At 39.6% G+C, this 23,013-nt stretch overlaps 1 protein-coding gene across 2 annotated transcripts in view; it reads left to right on the forward strand.

Moving 5' to 3' along the window:
* The window catches only part of TTC29 (tetratricopeptide repeat domain 29), a 202,537-nt gene extending 180,643 nt beyond the window's left edge, over positions 1-21,894 (forward strand). For both annotated transcript variants that reach the window (XM_075929998.2, XM_006133842.5), the window contains exons 12-13: positions 17,252-17,327; positions 18,148-21,894. In XM_075929998.2, the coding sequence (XP_075786113.2) occupies positions 17,252-17,327; positions 18,148-18,172 (101 nt within the window). In that variant the 3' untranslated portion in view covers positions 18,173-21,894. The remainder of the gene's footprint in view (positions 1-17,251; positions 17,328-18,147) is intronic.
* The last annotated feature ends 1,119 nt before the right edge of the window (positions 21,895-23,013 follow it).

The following is a 23,013-nucleotide window of genomic DNA, read 5'->3' on the forward strand; positions in this document are numbered from 1 at the left end:
TTCTGTGGTAACTGGACCTTCTCTTGCAAGGTTCTTTTCTCCATCCAGGCCAAAGTGGCTTCAGTGAACAGCCCAGCTGTTGCGAGGGAGACACTAGTATGCTGAACCTATACTCCAAAGTCATCAAGACTTTGCTTTTGTCTCTATGATAATGTTGATACGTGTATTCCTCTCTCTCTGATTCTGCTCCAATACATCCGTTAGTCTATAAGGTGCCACAGGACTCCTTGTCACTCTCTGATTCAGACTCAGCAGCTGGTGCCATCATCACATCTCAATCCCAGAAATCCAGAAAATTTGAATTTTCTCCAAGAAGGCATCGAAAAAGGTCTTCAGCCCATCTCCATAGCTTAGTAGTTTTCTGTTTGCAGGCTCCACAGGCTCCCTGATAGAAAATCCTCAACTTTCTTAGAGCAGTCCAGCTAGCCAGGCCAGTGCTCAGACTATTAAGCTATGTCTACACTGCAGCGGTATTTCAGAGTAACTGCTATGATTCCGAAATAACATAGTCTGCATCTACACTGCAAGCAGTTATTTTGACGTAATGTCGAAATAAGGTTGAGCTGGAGGACTTCTTACTCTGACTCCTGTAACCTTCATTATATGACTAAATAACTGCTGTGTAGACAGCATCAAAAGTTGAAATAAGCTATTTCAACTTACGCTACGCAATTAGCATGGTTCAAATTGCATAGCTTATTTTGAGTTTTGCTCTACTATATAGACATGCCCTTAGAGTAGTTAGTTACATCTTCCCCAAATTGGACCTGCTGCTGATGTTGCAAGCCTTGACATGTCATTCCTTCAAACTTCAGACTTCAGTGTCGGCATTGTGCCTGTTCATCAAATCTTTCTTTTTCTCCTATTGACTTCTTGCATAACTCTCCCTACATCTATTTACTGCTCACTACTTCCCAGAAGGCCAGAATTCTAGAATACACTGGATACAACAGAAATTTTCTCTTTTTTAGCAGTAGCTTCTCACAATTCCACCTACGCTAGATGGCTCATAAGCCAAAAGTCAGATACTGTATAGCAATTTTGTCTACCATGCATAATTAGTTCATTACCTCAGGTGTATTTGTTAATATTGTTATACAAATATTTTCACACCTTTGGAGTAACTCACCTGTCAGCAAATGTAAGAGATGCTGAGCAGAAAGGAAATTATTGGTGAGAAATTTTCCATAACTATGAGATGTAAATAACTTTAGTTACATGTGATCATTTGGTGATGATCTCTGAGAGTAAATTTTCCTTATATGTGTGTGACAGTTTTTCCTGGCTTTGGTTCATAGCTTGTAACAGCACTGACTAAGGCATATAGGGTGTAAATATACTCAGGTCTTTTGGACTTACATCTCTTGTGAAGTCCAGCTACAAAGGGAGGGTATGTCTACACTACAGCGCTAATTCGAACTAAGCTAATTCGAACTAACGCATCCAGACTAAAAAACTAGTTCGAATTAGCGTTTTGCTAATTCGAACTAGCATGTCCACATTAAGTGGACCCTGAACCGGGGTTAAGGATGGCCGGAAGCAGTGCCGGCAGGGCATCAGATGAGGACTTAGAGCGTGGAGCTGCTGCCAAGGGCTGTGCTTAAAGGGACCCTACCCCCACCCCGGACAGACAGTTCTCAGGGGTGCCCCGCTTGCAAAGCAGTCCTGTCTTGGAGTGCCCTGAGTGCCCACACTGGGCACATCACAGCACTCGGCCATCAGACCGGCTGCACTTGCCGCAGGCTGCCATCTGGGGAGAGGGGGAAATTGGGGGGGCTGCAGGAGAACTTCCACCCCCAGAAGCCCACAGAGCCAGCCCAGTCCTCCCCATCAGGGGCTCGTACCCCATTCCTCCCTCACCTCCTTCCACTTACCCTTCCCTAGCCCCCCTTCCTGATGTACAAAATAAAGAAAACGTGTGGTCAAAAATAGAATCTCTCTTTATTGAACAAAACTCGGGGAGACTGGGAAAAGGAGGTGGGAGAGGGGAAGAGAGAGGGTGGGAGAGGGGAAGGCAACTAAAATGATCAGAGGTTTGGAAGAGGTCCCATATGAAGAGAGGCTAAAGAGACTGGGACTTTTCAGTTTGGGACTTTTCAGTTTAGAAAAGAGGAGACTGAGGGGGGATAGGATAGAGGTCTATAAAAGCATGAGTGGGATGGAGAGAGTGCATCAAGAAAAGTTCTTCATTAGTTCCCATAATAGAAGGACTAGAGGACACCAAAGGAAAGGAATGGGTAGCAGGCTTCAAACTGGTAACAGAAAGTTGTTCTTCACAAAGCAAAGAGTCAACCTGTGGAACTCCTTGCTGCAGGAGGCTGTGAAGGCTAGAACTAGAACAGAGTTTAAAGAGAAGTGAGATAAAGTCATGGAGGTTGGGTCCATGGAGTGGTATTAGCCAGGGGGTAGGAGTGGTGTCCCTGCCCAAAGTTTGTGTAAGGCTGGAGAGGGATGGCACGAGACAGATGGCTTGGTCACTGTCATCGGTCCATCCCCTCCAGGGTCCCTAGGGTTGGCCGCTGTCGGCAGGGCTCAGGGTCGGGGGTCTCAGTGGACCACCTTGATTTCCATGCAAACCTGCTCCAGGGTGGCCAGGCTGGCAGCTAGCCTGCCCTAGATGGCCACTTTCCTGTGCCTAGTGCGGAGGTCGTGGACGAGGTCCACGATGTCCGCACTAGACCAGGCGGGTGCCCGCCTCTTGCGGTCCCGGGCAAGCTCCCTGGAGCCGCCAGCCTTGTCCCGGGAAGAGGGGGAGGGCTGGGGGGCATCGGATGGCTGGCTCGAGCCGTGCCAGGTGCAGGGTCTGCTAGCTGGGTGCTGGCAGGCTTGCACCTGGCACGGGCACCGTAGCCAGCCCGTGCCCCTTTAAGGGCTCCGGGGCCGGGAGGGGGGCAATAGAGTTTCCCTGGTGTTGGCCAGAGTGGCCACCAGGGAAAGCTGGGGAGGGCTAGCCTCCCACTAGTTCGAATTAAGGGGCTACACACCCTTTAATTCGAACTAGTAAGTTCGAACTAGGCTTAGTCCTCGTAGAATGAGGTTTACCTAGTTCGAACTAAGCGCTCCGCTAGTTCAAATTAAGTTCGAACTAGCGGAGCGCTAGTGTAGTGCCTATCAAAGTTAATTCGAACTAACGTTCGTTAGTTCGAATTAATTTTGTAGTGTAGACATAGCCTAAGTTAGTACTCTTACTAGAAAAGATACTAAGGGAATTTATTCTCCTAGCATATATTTTCTGTGTACTTGATATGTTTAAGCTCTTCTTTCAATATCTTTTTTTCTGAAAAATTACATCTTAAAACAAACGTAGTTTTACTACAGCTATTGTATTTTATTGCATTTTATTTGTTGCTTGAATCAATGATAAATTTTAAAGAAAAGCTCTTACAGTACAGAAGATTATCAAGTATATCTTTCTTTACATTGTTAATAGTCTAATACTTTCTTTTGCCACTTTTGTTAATTATCACAAATATTTATTATTTAAACAACATTAGTCTCTCAAGTTTCTATCTGCTATCCCCATCTGACATTTCATTGATAGCAGTATTGTTTAAAATGTCATTTAGTAATAAAACAGCACTTGCACTTTTTCTATTTGCACTTTTCATCTTTAATACTTAGTTACAAATCCTTCACTGCAGGATCAAGTAGAATGAAAGATGCTGGGTGATGAAAGAAAGAGCCCTAACTGAAAAACTATTATAATACAGGTTGAACCTATCGGAGTCCATCAGCAGAGGGGCTGACCACCCCGGTTCAGCAAATTCTCTCCTTTGGGGCTGATCAGGTCCCGAAGGAGCTGGACCAGGGAGGTCTAACCTCTAATAGCAAGGACAAAACAGCTATTGTCATAAAAGATTGCTTTCTGTTTTACATTTTTGACAATATAATCTGGTTTGAATTTGCCATAACCTTAATGGTTTGCATCCTAGCCATATTCTAATTAAGAAAGAGTGAAGCACTAACTTGTCGTCTTCCTGTCACCGAAAATGAATTTAGAAATGTCTTGACCCAGATTCCTGTTGATTAGACTTACTTAAATTGATTCAAAAATATTTTCTTCAAACTTACTACAAATGGGATAGTATGATTTTATGTTATCTAGTATTTTCAGTTAGTACTCTTAATAATGAAGCCTCTCATAATAATTATAGGACAAAATCTACTATTACACCCTTGTCAATTTGAACTCCATTAGCATTAATGGAATTAACCCAGATAAGCACAGATTTAACTAGGAGCAAAATTTGACCCTAAAATTCAGTATCTACTAGTTGTGTGACTAAATGGAGTACAACTTCAATCCCCTAATTCAGTCCCTGTCTCTCTGGGTGTGTCTACATAGCAAAGTTATTTCAGAATAATGGTTGTTATTCCGAAATAATAATGTGAGCATCTACACAGCAATAGCATTATTTCAAAATAATTTCAAAATAACAGGAGGCTAATTCAGATGTCTGTAAACCTCATTCTGTGAAGAATAATGACTATATCCCTTCATCTCCCTTCAGAGGAAAAATGGCAAAAAACTATCCAAACTGTTATATGCCTCAGGATCTCTCATTACAGATACTTTCGACTCACCCAACATCATCAACCTATCTAATCACTCTCTCAGCCCAGCAGAAGAATCTGTCCTGCCCCGCAGACTTTCCTTCTGCCCCACCATACCCACAAATATGATTCAGTTCTGTGGGGATCTGGAATCCTGTTTTCGCCGCCTCCGCCTGAAAGAATATTTCCAACACACCGATATACAACATACTGACCTCACTGCTTCCCCCCGCCAATCCCACAAGAAGAAGGCTTCTATGTGGACCCTCACCAACGGATGTAACGAAAGTCTTGATTTCTACATTGACTGCTTCCGCAAATGCACTTGAGCTGACATTATCAGCAAACAACAACGTATAATATAAAACCTCAGCCACGCAGAACGCAATGCTATCAACAGCCTCAAAACCAATCCTAACATCATAATCAAAGAGGCCGACAAAGGAGGCACTGTAGTGATCATGAACAGAACAGATTATGAACAGGAGGCAAACAGACGACTCACCAGTATCAGATTCTACAGGCCTCTCTCCTGTGACCCAACTAAGGAATACCAGAAAACCATGAAAAAAAATACTCATGAAGCTCCCTGATGCTGCTCAGGAACAAATTTACACTAACAACCTCCCTACCCCTGCCAATCCCCGACCAGGAACTTTCTATCTGCTACCCTAAATACACAAACCTGGTAATCCTGGATGGCCCATCATCTCAAGCATTGGCACACTCACCACAGGATTATCTGGCTATATCAACTCCCTCCTCAGACCCTATTCCACCAGCACTCCTAGCTACCTCTGCGACACCACTGACTTCCTGAGGAAACTTCAAAACATCAGTAATCTTTCTGAAAATACCATCCTGGCCACCATGGATGTAGAAGCCCTCTACACCAACATTCCACATGAAGATGGATTACAGGCCATCAGGAACACGATCCCCGATAACAACACTGCACAGCTCTGATTACAGAGCTCTGCAACTTTATCCTCACCCACAACTACTTCCAATTCAGAGACAATTTCTATCTCCAAGTCAGCAGCACAGCCATGGACACTCTCATGGCATCAAAATATGCCAACATTTTTATGGCTGACCTTGAACAACATTTCCTCAGCTCTCACCCCCTAATACCCCTACTTTACTTATGATACATCGATCACATCTTCATCATATGAACCCACGGGAAGGAGACTCTTGAAGAATTTCACAAGGATTTCAACAACTTCCACCCCACCATCAACCTCAGCCTGGACCAGTCCACATGAGAAATCCATTTCCTGGACACTACAGTACAGTTAAATAATGGACAAATTTTCACCACCCTATACCAGAAACCCACCAACCACTACACTTACCTTCATGCCTCCAGCTTCCATCCCAGACACATTTCTCAGTCTTGTTGTATACAGCCAAGCCCTAAGATACCACCAGATTTGCTCCGACCCCACAAACAGAGACAATCACTTACAGAATCTTTATGGAGCATTCCTAACTGAAATACCCCTCTGGAGAAGTGAAAAAACAAATTGACAGAGCCAAAAAAGTACCCAGACATGAGCTACTTCAAGACAGACCCAAAAGAGAAAATAACAGAACTCCACTTGTTATTACCTATTGTCCACAACTCAGACTCCTCTAGCGCATTGTACACAATCTACCACCCATCTTGGAAAATGATCCCTCACTCTCAGAGGCTTTGGGAGAAAAGCCTATTCTCTCTTATAGACAGCCCCTCAACCTGAAACGAATTATTTCCGGTAACCATGCCACACAACCACATCATAAGCATCCAGGAACCAGCTCTGTAACCAAATATGATGCCAACTCTGCCCACATATCTATACTAGCAAATTCATCACTGGAGTCAGCAACATAAGCTACCAAATCAAAAGGTCATTTGACTGCACATCCAGTAATTTAATCTATGCCATCAAATGCCAGCAATGCCCCACTGCTATATATATTGGACAAACTGGACAGTCTCTGAGGGAAGGAATCAATGGACACAAATCAGATATACGTAAAGGAAGCATACAGAAAACTATTGGATAAGACTTTAATCTTCCAAATCACTGTTTAAAAGATCTTCAAGTGGCTGTCTTGTCAGAAACCAGTTCTATTAGCAAGATACACAGAGAAACATTGGAATTAAGAGTTCATCCGCAAATTCAGTTCACATGCTAATGGTCTCAATCGTGATGAAGGGTGGTTGGGTAACTATCAACTTAACACTCATTGAAGATGCAAATAACTCTTTGTGTAGACTCCTATGTCAGCAAGGATACTATCTATTGACTTTGATTCTTATCTGATTTGTTTTAACTACCCAATCTTCAGATACTTACTGATTCCCTCTAGCTCCCTGTGTCCTATCCCCCTTCTTTTTTTCCTCCTAATCTCTCTCCTCCCCCCCCCCCATTTATTTTGGGTCTGCACATCCTAAACTCAAAACTCCGGTCATCTGAAGAAGTGGGCTGTGCCCACGAATATTCATGATACCATCTACATGTTTTGTTAGTCTTTGAAGTGCTACCAGACCATGTGTTGTTTTTTCTGTACAGACTAACTTGGCTACCCACTGAATATTCCAAAATAATTATTTTGAAACAGGAGCTGTGTAGATGCTCCACTTCTGCTATTTCAAAATAGACCCTCACCAGGGCCATTCTAAGTTATTCCTCCCCAGTGTCTCCTGGGACTGTAAATTGAAATAGCACATCTACATTAGGGAAGCCTGTCTTAGACTAATTTTGAAGCTTCCCTGCAGTGTAGATGGGCTGCTATTATAGCTTATTCCGAAATAAATGTACAGTGTAGACGTAGCCTCTGAGATTAAATTGAAACAACAAATTGAAATTGCCTTTGCTTCCCACTCCTCCATAAACAGAAACTTAAAAATACCTTCAAAAGATCTCATTTTATTATTATGACAATAGAGGTGGATGGCAAAAAAAATGCACCTCGTCAAAAGTGAAACTTCCCCTTAGGCAAGAAAGATTATGTTGCTGAAGGATATCCATAGAGTATGTGAAGTAATGGCCAAGAGCTATTCTGAGTGGCATTTTAGGAATGTCTGTGTGTAGATGTGTATGTTTTATTTCACATTTCCTCACCTTGTTCTGTAAGGATGATTGATAGCCTCACTTGGTGATTTCCTGGCTTTTAAGAGTGTAGTTTTATTTATTTTTTATGACCAGCCTCACACTTGTTAAATGTAATTTTTGCTTCATATAACATAAATAAAACCATCTGCAGTATGTTGTCCCAGGAATTAACAAGAATGACTGGACATAAGACAAGAAATCTTTTAAAAACATATGTTCACATTAAATACCTCGGCTATCTCAGTAAAGGGGTCATAGAGGGGCGTTTTTGATGCAGCACGAGTATACCATTTCTGCGCTTCTGAAATAGTTTTTATACTGACCATGGATAAAGGCATGTTACATAAGTAAAGGCTTAGTTTGTACATTAGCATTTTATATCTTGGATTCTTACTAAATCCTTCCTTTTATTAACCTGAGCTGAATGGATCTATATTGATTTCTGCTACATGTGTTTATGGTGTTTATTTTGATATGTCTGGAATTAAAAACAAAATTAACAAGCATAATCAATTGTCTTAATGGTAAAAAATAGTGCTTTAGTACCCTTGATTACATTCTTCTAGAGGAAAAGGGGAGCGTGAAGGAGATGTTATAATAAAGGAATCGATTTATTCAATCACTGGGTATAAAAACATTAGCCCTGGGAAAGAGCCTTCCTCTAAGAGCTTTAGCTGCCCAGTCTCACTTGTGTGGCACAAAATGATTTGCATTTTTAGAGAAATTTCATGTCTTCAGTGAGCTCTAGTGAAACATGAATAAATTGCTTTCTTTTCCTCTTTTTCTGACTTTATGAAGCTGAATCCATTAGAGGCTGAGCTGAAGTGTAATGAAATAAAGGCAACAGCTGACATGATGGAAACCCTGGATTAGGTTTCTTACTAGTCCAAGCTCAGCTGTCATGGCCTACATGTCAAGTTAGTGGTCTTCAGGGAGGCCCATGAGTACATGTGGATATTTTTTTAGCTGCTACATTACAACTGGTCTCCAAAGCAGTCAGAAATTAAATAGAGAAGCAATGATTAAGAATTAAATAGAGACCCAGCAAGCAGTTCACCAGAGAGATTTGGAGTCAGGCAAATAAACCTTTTCAAGCTTGCTAGCTCACTTCTGTATTGATAGTCAGGCTGCTTGTGACCCACCTTGCTCCCTTTTTGCATACTGAGTTTATGTGATTGCTTAAGATGCAAGTAAGAGATACTGCTGTTGATATTACTGAGTATATTGGTTTGGCCTTGCACTAAAGCAATCCACAGAGCTCTACTAGGGTTACCAGGTGGCTTCAAAAAAAATTCCGGATACACTTGATCTCAGATGGGGGAGGGGGGGAACCAGCCGGCAAGAAGCAGGGCTGGCGGGGGTGGTTGGGGACAGCAGGGCTGGCCGGGGGAGATTGGAGGGGGGGAGTCAGGGGCAGCAGGGCTGGCCGGGGGAGATCGAGGGAAGGACCAGCCAGCAGGAAGCAGGGCTTGTGGGGGAAGCTGGGGGCAGTGGGGCTGGCTCGGGGAGATCGAGGGGGAGAGGTGACCGTCCGGCAGGAAGCAGGGCTGGCTATATCACTCCAGCTGAGGACATTTTTAACAAAGCATTTATTTTTCAATTTTATAATTTGCTTAAATGTTCTTAAAACTCTCTCTTACATCCTAAAGTAGCTGTAACATCAATCTGCAAAATAAAAATTTCTGTAACATCCTAAAGTAGCTGACAAGTCACATGCTGACTGCTAATAAACAGAACATCCATTTCCATTTTTCAGTGTAATCTTTTTTATGTGAATGTGCTTCTCATAAAAAGGTCTGAATTGACTGGAGTGCTCTCTTTTATCCACAGAAAGAGAAAAGATGGGCTGTAACAATGTAAGTTTTCTCACACAGTTCCACCAAAGTACCTCAACCATGATATGTAAGAACAACCCCATTAAATCCCAAAGCCTAAATAGACAAATCCCCAAATTATCTGTTGTACCAGTATGCTAAACTAAGGACCTACCTGTCTTTTTAAAAGTAGATGCTGCAATGCCAGGTGTAATTAAGAGCATTGGGTCTAAGCTCACTGTCTGGTGGGAAAATTCAGCCATGGCTTCCATTTCTAAACCCAAAAGATAACTTTGATTAAGATCTCAGAAGACAAATTCCCAAGCAAAACATTAATTGATAGTGTTCTTCAAATACCTAGATGGCAAAATGTTTGGAAGCCACTAGGCAAAGTAGTCACTGGAGATATTGAAAGGAAGAAGTGTACTTCTCAAAAAGGCAGAAGTACTTATATTGGTAGAAGAATAGGCAGGCCTTTTGATGCTAGGAAACTGCAGGGCCACATTTTAGAAAACAATGATAGCATAATTTTTCCAGAATAGGAAACTCACAATGAGACTTACCAAAAGAAACCAAAAAAACAAAAACAAAAAACAAAAAAAAGCTAAAATAAAGGACATTTATGTTGAATCAGGATGATCTGTCACTACATTTGAAAATCAAGGTTGTAATAAATTACATTTCAGCAACAGCAAATGTTAAAAGATTTAGTAATGACTAAAGATGATGTGGGCAAAATACAGCCTGTGAGATGGTTGGTTCTTGCTGCTTCTCTGGCTCTTCATGGAATGGATATATTTTATTCACATTTCATAAAATATGTACACATAATTAATGCATTTGTAAAAAATCTGTATATGCCATCTATACTTTTGTACCGTCTGGACCTCCTTGGCTCAGCATCCTTTGGACCTGATGGGTTCCAGATGGCCCTGTGCTGGACCAAAGGAGGCCCAGACTCCTGGCTGAGCACCCCTCCTAGCTGCCAGCCCCAGTGACAGCATACCATCACACTACCTGACTCCGCTACTGACTCCGGATGGGCTTTCTGCCCCCCAGCCACCAAACCAGCTCTCCCCGCAGAGAGTCCAGCACCAGATAAGTGCAACCTATATTAATATGAAAAAAATTAAGTATCTTCAAAATTTGAAGAAAAATCTCTTCAGAATTAAGACTTCCTTGAGTAAAGTTATTTTTAAAAATGTTATTTTAAAGCATCTTTCTGATTTGGGCTAAATCTTCAGCTGTGATCAAGCTGTGCTCAGGGATGGAGCAAAAGTGGCTTATGCCACCTTTTTGAACACCTTACTAAGTTGTGCTAGGTAGAAACAACCCCAAGGGACTGTTTTGCCATCTGGGGAGATTAAGCGCATTCCAGCCATTAGAGATGTAGAATCCTGGTTAAAATGTTAACCAGTTAAATTATATGTTTAACCAGTTAACTGGTTAACCTGCATGCCAGTAAGATGAATGTTTACCAGGTAACCGGTTAACCCTTTACATCCCTACCAGCCATGCTCTCTTGCTCTCCTTCTGCCTTTAGGAGAGGGGTGTGTCAAAGTGATACACAATGTCCTTACATAATGGAGAGACCCCAACCAACTGGTTTAGCTGACTTTCAAGCTGTTTAGGCTGCTTGAAAATGTTGAAATAATGAAATAATAGGAAATTTTCAAATTACCACATCTGAAAAATTCTCCCAAACTTGAGGAGGGAGTGAAGTGGACTAACCACAGATAAGATGCTGTATTCAAATTTTAGGAGAATAATTTGGGTGAAGTGTGAGGAAGCTAGGAAAACAGCAGGTATACTGGTTACTTTTTTGTGGGAGAACCAGTTTCCCTGGAGAGGAACCAGATAGTTTTCAGTGTTTTTGAGCACCAATGGTTGTTTATATCACTAACATTCATTTATATTTACTATCCTGTGTAATTTCCACATACCTAAAGGAGACGGTAGTGTTTTGTTCTTACCTGATACTTTCCTTTCTTTGTCCATCTATAACCAACAATCCAACCTATGTTCAGGGAGAGCCCATTCAGAATTGAGTATTCAATTGGTGTTATGTTATTATATGCTACACAAATGTGTAGTTTTCATTATGATTATAGGATTGGAAGCTATCGAATCTGAAACAAGTTCAAGGTTGCACAAAAGTCTGATGTCTGGAAGACAGAACTGTGTCTGGTGACTGTGGGCTGTGCATAAGTGAGGAATGGAAGTTATCAAAGAGGGACAAATTTGTAGCCCATTAGGTCTTCCCTCCTAATAAAAAAATTGTGCTTTCCTTACTGTTTTCATGGTCCCAAATGTCTCTCCATATAACAGAACATAAAATAAATCCTGTTTCCAATTCATAAACTTGCCCCAACCATTAAGCCTTTAATCAAATAAACCTACCTGTACAGTATACCTGCTGTAATTCGTTTAGAGCTCCCATCTGTGCTCATAAAGACTCATTCATTGCCCTATATAATATATAAGCTCAAAAGAGAACCAAATAAAGCCCTTTTACAAGCTAAATTAAACAACTTTGTCTAATGAAAGAAAAGGTGACTCCCTCCTAACTAGGCCAGCAGCCCTAAGAGTCTTGTATTTATGTATTTATTTTATTTATTTCTATTTGTAACAAATTGGCCTAGGAGGATCTGAAGGCTAAGTTAACGGAGCTGACTCCGATGTTTCTCTTTTTGTGTCTGCTCACCAAGCCTGGAATATGCACAGGCAGGTCTACAGTTGACAGTATTAAAGTAAAGACTCAGCCACAAACTAATTCTAAATAAAAGTGGGTAATTTCCCATCTCCTTATCCCACTACATAATATCTCTGATGTTCAGAATTCATCTTTCTCATATGTGGTTCTTAAAAACACCTATGCTTAATTAATAAATACTGTGATTCACTAACCTGGCTCATTTGTATTGTTTCCCCAATGGTAACATTTGCCTGTGTTACAACCTAGAGAGACTCCATGATTATGCTGTCTGTCAGAACAGTAAGATGCTTTCAGTCTCATGTGATGTTCAGGTATAGTGTACAATAAAATTAAAGTATCCACAAAATGAAAACTCTGCACATAAAAATCTCCTTTTGTATTAAGCAATGAAAGTGTGTCTATGTATATATGAGAGAGAGAGAGACACCCTAATCAGCAAACATTTTTCTCTGAAAACACAATTTTGTACAAATACTTAGATCAATACCAAATTATTTACAGTACAACTCCTCTAATCAACTATATGTTTTTGTAAGATTAAAAACAATACACTTAAAACAGTTTCATAACTACATATTGTTTCACTGGTATGATTAACCTAGTAAAAGTTACATTGCACCAGTTTAAAATAATAAACAGACTCGTATTTATTTCAAACATGACAAGTTATCCTCCATTTTGCAGTAATTTATTTTAAATGCCTTTTATCTTCAGCATAAAGGGTACACTGCTCTTATCAGACTGCTCTCTTGTTCTCAATTACTTCACCTAGCTTAAGAGAATGTACAGCATTTTTATATTGTATGATCAACTTTTTGACAGTGCAGGGCTAGCATAGCTAATGGAATAATAGCCTGCAGGGTCCAGCTAAATGATATACGAATATAATCAACCTTTGTGATGACTATTCAAAAGTAATCCCTTTAGCTTTCAACTGAAACATATATTTCAACAAGGCAAAGCCATAGGAGGAAAATCTCAGCAGACTCCACTGATACAATATGGCCTTCATATCCTTACAGTGTATTTGCTATTCAAAGTGAGTTTTAAATTTAAGGTAATGGCTACTGTATATTCATGTGCACATGGAACAATACCTTTGATTTGTTAGAGAAATGTTACATTAGCTACCAAGGGCCCTATTGAGTAAACTTTGACACAACCCTTATATACGGTTTACTGCTTACTCTGAATAGAATGTGCCTGATAAAAATGCTTTGCATGCCCAAATTATACAAATTCATGAATCTTTATATTCATAAAACCCCCAAGTACAACTGCTTCTATTTTAAGTATATCACTCAGAATACATAGCTAAAAGAGGAGGACAAATCTGCTTTTTAAAAAGAAAGCTTTCAGTTAAAGGTCATTTTTTTGGATTGAACAAATGGAAAATATTTTGCAAGTGAAGGACATATGTACTTTGCTAATTGTGGCATTATTTGATATAATATTTTTATTTCCCTTTAACATTTTACAGCATGTAACTAAGAACAGCTTCATGAACTTTCAAATGGCATGTAATTTTTAGATAAAATTAATGGGTATTAGCTCATCATTTGGGTTAAACCAATTTGATGATATACAAACTACAGCCTATCATGGGTAAATCTATAAAGAGCTTAATGAGCAGCCTATAATACATATATAGCTGACAGCAAATGCCATATTTGCTAATACTGAGTCAAATTATACAGAATATATTTTGTCAAATAAAATCATATATAATAGAAATGCAGTATAGTGACTTATTTTATTGTTTTGTAAGTATAACATGCAGCAATGTGGTAAGAATTCAGGTATAAACAATTGGAACATCTGCTGTTTTCATATATAGCTATAGATAAATGTGTGTGTGTATATATATACACACACACAACACGTATACATTTTGTTGTACAAGTGTGTGTGTGTGTGTGTGTGTGTGTGTGTGTGTGTGTGTGTAATAAAATAGCACCATTGTTTTTTTCTTTGATATATTGTACTTGAATATTTTCAGCACTTTATGTAAACTAATAGCAAAAGCTACCAAAATGCAGGTAACCGCCATGTATTTTCTTTCCAATATAGTCCAGATTGTGGATTGCTTTCGGCTTGCTTTTTTGATTTGGGGTTTGTTTTGGTTTGCTTCTCTATTTATAAGCAGAACTACAAACAAGTCTACTGAAATGAAAACATTTGCTTAAAATTCATTTTAAATAGTGCTTTCTCCTTTTCCTTCCCTGTCTCCACAAAGTAAGTGAGTGAGTGAGTGAGTGAGTGAGTGAGTGAGTGAGTGAGAGAGAGAGAGAGAGAGAGAGAGAGAGAGAGAGGAATTCCTGCATCGGACAATAGAGCTGTTAAAAATTCTCATTTCATTTTTAGTTAGCTAGTTACCATAAAGAGCAAGCTTTGCTGCCCTGCACAGTATGCAGTTTAAAAAACAGATGCTATGCGTATCATTTTCATTAAAAGTCTCTAAGCTTATGGAGTTTGGGAAACTCTTGTCAATGCTGAAATTAACTGGAGTTTTACCATTGACTTCAGTGGGGCCAGAACTTCACCTATGTCTATGAAATTCCATGCACACTAGTGGTGCCAGACAAATAGAGAGCCATATTTTCAAAAGAGCTCAGATCCTATTCAATTTAGATATTCAATTAAGTAATTAATTCTGAAGTGTTTGTCACTTAGCAGTTTCCATAGAGGACAAAGGGAACTGAATAGCTTAGATACTCTGAAAATTTTCCCAATATTTATAATTGCCAATGAAGAAGCAATTATAATACTCTAGAAACATCTTATCGTATATCAGAGGCACCTCTTTTTCCAGATTTTTTTAATTTTGATTACTGTTTCCTGGAAATCTATTGGTGTTATTACAAACATTTAAAAATGAATGAAAATCAGTCCAAACGAATAACTTCACAGTTTTTTGAGAAATAGTAAGGCTAACACTGGAGGATGGAAGGACTAAAAAAGCATCTGGTTACCAAGAGGCCATTGTCCTTCTGGAATGGAAAATCTGATCCAGGGAGTTCTGGCATTTCTTTTTTATGGAACTCAAATGCTAGCAAACAAATACTGACATTCATGTGTGTTTATCTTCCAGTATATTAACTTACTTTCACAGGCAGCCTCACATTTACATTTAAACTAATTTAATGTTAACATAAAAATATTTCCCTAGTCAGTATTTTCAGGTACTTAAGTGGTACAAACTTAGGTGAAAATACATAACCAAAAAAAACCCCAAAACACCAAGTAACTTTTGTAAAACCCAGAATATTTTAGGTAAAAATCAATAAAATCTGAAAACAAAGGGCCTTATATATAGAATATAAATTACATATGAACATACAGTACATACAAATACATGTCTGTCCATCTATATTTATCCATATTTATACACAGACACAAAAATGACTGAAAGAGTCCATGATGCTATGGTGCAATATAAATGTTTTATTGGCATAAGTATGAAAGGGTCTCGTTCACAAATTGGAATGCCATGGCTAAGTTGTGTAGAAGATTATACCTTAGAAGAGTCAGTAAAACATTCAGCCCAACCCCCACTATCAGTGTCTCCGCATATGTTACATATTTTACAGGTGGAAAAAACACTCTCTAAACACAATTTTCAAAAGTATTTCAAAAGTTTAATAGTGCCAGATTTCTTATCCCTCCACCTGTACGGGGGACTGACCAAGTCTCAGCAGTTGACCTGTATAGGCTTTCAGGACAAAAGAAAAAGCTAATTTTTTTCTAAAATCGCTTTTTTCATACCTAATATTTCACAGTTTAAATATCTAATATTTCAAAACTACCAAGGAATAGAAACAATAGTTTTATGTCAGTGGGATTCCCTGGCTTTCCAATAATATAGAGCTTCTATTTCTTGCCTTAATAGGTCAAAAAATACACTTTAAGACCTTGACCATGTTACTTGTTCATTTCACAGTTTAAAAGAATAAACTGTTGGGAAATAAAAATATTTGTGGCAGGCTGTTCTAAAGTTTTTGGTGGTATTTTGAAGCTTCTCCAAAGTTTGGAGTGTTAGAGTGGCAGAAATAGATTAATGAACAAGTGCAGACAAAGGCTCAAGGTATACAAAAATGCAATTTATCACATAATTCCATCATTTATCATGTTGGTATCTCCACCACTATTGTAGATATGTATCTATAGCAGATAAATAGATAAAGATAGCTATAGACACACACATGCTTTTGCACATACACAGACATGCACACATGCCACTACTCTGTTACTAATTGTACAACATCATGATTCTAGTGAAATCAGTGGGGCTGCTATGCCAACATAAAACACTGTATCTTCATGTATCCCAACCTTTATTGGCATCATGCTACAATGCAGTCTTATCTGCTGCTTATGGGACTCAGCACTTGCAAGGTCAAATTCAGAGGTGATGTGTAAGGCAGTGAAGCTAGGCTCCCTGATACCCAGTTAGAATTCCCTTGTGCTTACTTATTTCCAGCCTGCTGCCGAAAGAAGTTGAACTGATAACTTCAGCCCAGTCTATCGGAGGAAGTTTTAACTGAAATAACTGAATTGTCTCAATAATATTGGGATGGACATACAGTTGGTGCAAAGCGGGGCTAGATCTGGTTTTGTTCAATTGTATAATTTTTTTCATAAATTTAATTATTTCCATTTTAGTTCCAAACAGATATGGATATAGTGCTAATAGAAAGAGACAGTGACTAAAAGCATATATGCTGAATGTTTCATTTTATTGAGTCAGAGGTGCTGTTCTGTCTGATTTCAGTCAATTCCAAACCTTGCACTGACATGGAGATGGGACTCAATTTCTCTGAACTTTGTTATTATCCTACTAAGGAGATTGGTGCATTAACTCTTTGGTTTGAGGGGGAAATACTTCTGCATTTCCTGTATTTCCATGTAGTGATGTGCATGCTATCTTGTTACAATCTGAATTTCTATTCCTTATTATTAAATACTGTATGGTAGAATTTTCACAGAAACCTTCAGATTTGCTTAAATGCTACTATGTTGAGTCATCTGTCTAAAGCATTAATTTACATTTCTCTTAACAGAGCTCGCTAAAGACACAAGTAATGTTTTGGAAACCAATGAAATATGTCTGCAGACCCCAGTTCAAGAAGCTCTCGGGTACAGTATTTGCCCCCATTGTAAACTCCATAGGCCTGTTACCTAATAATTAATAGTTAATTGATAAGAATTGATAGTAAATATGTGTTATGGTTTTGAATTTATTTAATAATTAAAAAGACCTCAGATAACTCAGGTTGATTGAGTTTATTAAGCAATTGTTATTCAGCATGTTACTTCAATCTGGAGAATGCCTTGAAGCTAGTTATAGTCTGATTTGGATACTGTCTGGTTCTGTTATTTGCTTATAGCTTGACAGTTTTATGTGCAACTTTTTTACCATTTCATTTGTATTATTTCCTCTTTTCATATATTTAATATATTTCCTCACTTTCCAGCTACATAATCAAATATTTTATTTACTTATGTCTTTTTAGCTGATACTTTATATTTGGCTAACTCAAGTATCTGTTACTTGCTATTGTTAGTGCAGTGCTAAAAATAAGCATTGCTTATTTTAATTCTTGCAAATATCTTTTCTATTAATTCTTGGCAAGCTGGTATTTTTCCTTTCCTTAATATAACAGTAAAGCATCAGTCAACAGGCCCATATTTGCTGTGCTTGCTGTCCAAAAAATCACAATGATGTTAAAGGGAACAGTTTATTCTGACTTTCCACAAAGACATAAATTCCCACTATTTTGCTGTTAGCATCCAATTGATTTTTCATTGCTGATCAGTTAATTTCCTTCCATTTTAGGGGTGTAAACCTCTTGAGGAAGAAACAAATCCATAAACAAACTGCTAAGTCTAGAAAGAAAAATCCCAAACTTGCACTACATGAAATTTCTGGAAATAAATTTGCTATTTCTCATTACAGAGAATTCCAGCTCACCGGACAATAAGTTCTCAACCTGTTTGATAAAGTCAAGAAGATCCTTGTTAGAAAACACAGAAAAACTTTTGGAGTTTCAGTGTGTAATTTTAAAAGGAGCACAGAGTTTCAGTACAAGGGGCCAACAACCGTAGGTCTTTGTATAACTGGTATCAGGTTCAGTATGTGTCATAAAGTTTTTTATCTTAACTCCCTAGCATTGTTGAAATAAAATACAAAAGGAACAGTTGCATGATAAAGGCAAATTGCTATATTTACCTATTACATAATTTGTCCTACAATGTATCTCCTGCGAGATGCTGAGCAGGTTTAACTCCCATTGAAGTCAACGGGCAAGGGAGTTGAGGAGGCTCAGCACCTTGTAAGATCAGCCTCTAAACATATATGCTACATGTACATTAAAATCTAGCATTTTCTGCAAGTCTCTCAGATTTTGACTCTTTTTACACAAGGCCTTCAACTGAATTTAACAAAAGTGTTTAACAGCTGTGGCTTAACTGGGGTTTAACATGGTTAGAATAGATCCAACCTGGTTGGTGCACTATAGTGTGGTTTAGATCTAGGTTATAATACAGTTTGGCTCTAACCAGCTTCAGCCACAACAAGGTTTCTGTAAGCTGTGGTTAAGCATAGCTACTAAATTCTCTTGAAAGCCCTGTACAAAAAAAAGCATTTGAAGTGCTGTTTACCATTCCTATTAAAACAAAAACCCAACGTAACAGTGAAAGGGGTATAGTTAACATGGAAAATGTTTTGTCACATTGAAAACCTCTGTTTGGTATGTTCAAAGTTACACAAGACACCTTTTTAAAGTGCACCCTATGCTTGTTCTTGTAATCAAACTAAAATCCATTGAGACTGATTTTAGCTAACTAGTAATCTAAAACTCTGATGTCTTTAGTACAGTAAAGTTTGAGGGGAGAATGTTATTCTAATTCAAGTTGGTTGAATTCTTGTCAATAGATTCCACTCATGATCCCTAGCAGGCAAACATCAGTCGGTTTCCACAGTTCTTCGTGGTCATTTTCAGGGCTGCTGTAACACTGAGCCTGAATAGAAACTAGGAGGGTAAATGATTGATGCCATCCTTCTGAGAAATGTAGAAAGAACAGAAACGTTGGCTTGTTGAAGGCCCTTTGAGTTTTATTTGAAATAAATGATGCAGTCTATCATATATCACATCTTCAGAATACCAGTTATTCTAGATCTAAATAAACAAAGGTTTATGAGTTCAAATAATTTAATTATTTTTTCTTTAACAACAAAGGCTTCCAGGTTCGGAGTCTGAAGGAGGCTCCATTATGTATTTTGGCCAGTTTTTATGAAAATCCTGTGAAACTGAGATCCTTAGCCATATCAATAACTATCCACTGGTTATCTTTTGGGCTGCAATATGTGTAACTGGTTAAGAACATCTGATCATAGGATTCATTTCTATTATGGCTATGCAAAACATACACCATTTCTAACTCCATTTGCACATTTTGGATCAGGATGAATATATTCAACACACGTACAATACATCTGACACAGATTTTAATTCTTTACATAGAAATCTTTACTGTAAGCATAAAGTTTGTTACAGCAATGTTCATTTTAAAATCTGAATATATTTTGAAGGTCTGAAAAGAATACATTTCAGAGGTCTGAAAAGTTGTATAGGAATGTTCCTACATAAATATATGCATATAGTCTCATAAATCTATTTAATAAATGGCAACAAATCCCACAGAATTATACATTAAAATGCTAAATAATAATACTGTTATACTTTAAAGCAAAAGTGAACTGGTTTCCACAGAGTTCACATCTTACATTTCAATATAAATATTATTGAGACATAGAAAATATCAGAAAAGCAAAATACATTTATAGATTATAGATGAAAATTACTTTAATTTAATCTGAAAATTGTTATTTATAGCTCTCAATCACTGCAACTTTGTAAGTAGATGAGCAGTGGAAAATGTGATTTCCAAATACCAGATTCTGTTGTTAGCAGGATTATCCTAAGACGTGAAGCATTTTAATTTGTACTGACTCATACTTTAAAAAACAGACTATTGAGAGTACACTTGACACTGCTGTTTTTCTTAATATGTAGCTTGGAGAAATGTTAAGGATTATAAAACATGATATACTTTGCTATTGTAACTGAATGTGATTTTATTTCTACCTCCCAAACTTTAGCATTTAAGTTTGTGAATTAGCATCCATAAGCATCACTACACGAGAAGTCATTCTTCCACTCTACTCTGCGCTGATTAGACCTCAGTTTGAGTATTGTGTCCAGTCCTGGACACCACATTTCAAGAAAGATGTGGAGAAATTGTAGAAGGTCCAGAAAAGAGCAACAAAAATAATTAAAGGTCTAGAAAACATGACCTATTATGAGGGAAGGCTGAAAGAATTGGACTTGTTTAGTTTAGAGAAGAGAAGACAGAGGGACATGATAGCAGTTTTCAAGTATCTAAACAGGTGTTACAAGAAGGAGGGAGAAAAATTGTTGTCCTTCGGCTCTGATGATAGGACAAGAAGCAATGGGCTTAAATTGCAGCAAGGGAGGCTTAGGTTGGACATTAGGAAAAACTTCCTAACTGTCAGGGTGTTTAAACACTGGCATAAATTTCCCAGGGAGGTTGTGGAATCTCCATCACTGGAGATATTTAAGAGCAGGTTAATCAGACACCTGTCAGGGAGGATGTAGACAGTGCTCGATCCTGCCATGAGGGCAGGCGACTGGACTTAATGACCTCTTGAGGACCCTTCCAGTTCTAGGATTCTATGATGCTATGATTCTACACTAGTTACTAGATGTCACCTTTTATAGGTGTTCATAACAAAATGATTGTGCATTCAATCTATGAGAAAATAACTTTTTAGCAGTGCTTTTTACCCATTTCAATTTGAATTAAAATAATGATTTTATTATTCCATAATGTTATATATGTAATGATTTTCAAATGACTCAAGATGCTCTAAGATTTCATATACACAGAGATAAATTAACCCACTAGTGAAATGCAACCACCTATATGGATAGAATGCAATCACTCATCATACTCTGTAGCACTAATTCAGAGATTTTTTTTCTTTTTTTTTTCTTAGTAGGGGATATGAAGACTCAATTTTCTAGGTCAAATAAACAGTGAAATGTGGTCAGGTTTCTGGGATGAACACCCCTACTTCTGCAAACAGTACCATGAGGTATATGATATCTACAGGTAATGGTCAGGACTCAGATTAAAGTCTCATAGGGTACAACTACACAGCAAGCCATTATTTCTAAATGATATTGAGCAGGAGGACTTCTTATTCTTGACTCCTGTAACCCTCATTTCATGACAAGCAAGGGAAGCCGAAGGAAGAACACTTTTCCTTCAACTTCCTACTGTGTAGACCAGGGTGGCCAACCCACAGCTCCTGATGGAACCGGGACGGAACCCGGAGCCGCTCAGGTCAGCTGCTGTCACAGCTGGACTGCTGTGAGCTGCATGCACACTCACGGCCCGCATTGTTCCGCTCATGCCCAGCGCACTACATCATATCCTGCACATGCAGGCCGGGTCATACACAGCGTCTCAGCTTGCACGTGATAGCAGCGGGGAGGAGAGGTGTCTGGCTCTGGGGACAGGGTTTGGGGGGGTGCGCACAGCGTGCCGGCTGCTCAGTGCACACGCCCCAGCGCCTGGAGGTAGACATGCGGCTGTAGCAGCAGCAGTGGCTCCGGAACCCGAGAATTAGGTTAGAGCAGGGTGGGGGAGGGGATTGGTATAGATGGGGGGCGGTGCCTGGCTCGGGGGGAGGGGGAGATTGGATGGGAGGGTGCCTGGCTCTGGGGAAGGGGAGGGGGATTGTGTTAGAGGGTGGGTGTGTGTGTGTGTGTGTGTGTGTGTGTGTGTGTGCCTGGCTCTGGGGAGGGGGAGAATTGGGTTAAAGGGGGGTGCATGGGGAAGGTGAGGGGAAGAGCAACCAGTATACTTCCTGAGACCCGGGATCCCCAGGTACTGGCCCCAGCTGTCTCTGTCCCCTCCTCCTGGCCAGACCCCCCCCCCCATGAGTACCCTGCCCCAGCACCCTGTCCCTGCCCCCAACAACACAGATGGGGCCACATTAGTGAGGTTTTGGAGCAGTTGTTTTTTGCATCTCACTTGTGTGGCCCCAACTGACTTTTCTGTGGGTTAGTGATCCCTGACTCAAAACAGCTTCCCTGCCCCCTTATAAATAAACACTGAAACATTTTGTGTTTGACATAATATTTTATTTATTTAAAAATGAATCCTGGCCAACAAGCCCCCATTGGGGCTAAGCCCCCATCTGGCTGCAGCATCGTAACACTCCTGCACCATCACCCCCGACCCGAAACCTGAGCCTATCATATGCTGGAACCCCATGTCCTGAGCCTCTCACATCCCCAAACTCCTGCACCCCCACATCCCCAATATTCTGCCACAACACTCCTGCACTATCCACACACTGCAGATCTGTGTCCTGAGCCCATCATACTCCCAGCCTCCCTGCCCTGAGCTCCTCATGCACCCCCAGCCCAAACTCCTGCACCCTCACCGCCACAAGCTTACAGCTTGCTCAGCACCCCGACCCTCCACCTGACCCCAGCGCTCTCCAGCTTGGAGCCTCTTCCCTGAGCCAGCATCCTCTTCTCTACTTCCTCCTGCACCCAAATTCCCTCCCAGAGCTTGCACCTTTCACCCCTTCCTAGTGCTTTTTTGTGAGCCACAATAGCAGTGGAGACAGCATGAAGAACTGGGGAAAAGTTAACCAAAAAAAGCCATGCCCTGGGACGGATGTACCAGCACCTATTTTCCCCCAGCAGAGTGGGGTTTTTTGTTT

The sequence above is a fragment of the Pelodiscus sinensis genome, chromosome 4, assembly GCF_052426305.1.
Source record: "Pelodiscus sinensis isolate ZL-2025 chromosome 4, ASM5242630v1, whole genome shotgun sequence".
NCBI lineage: Eukaryota > Metazoa > Chordata > Testudines > Trionychidae > Pelodiscus > Pelodiscus sinensis.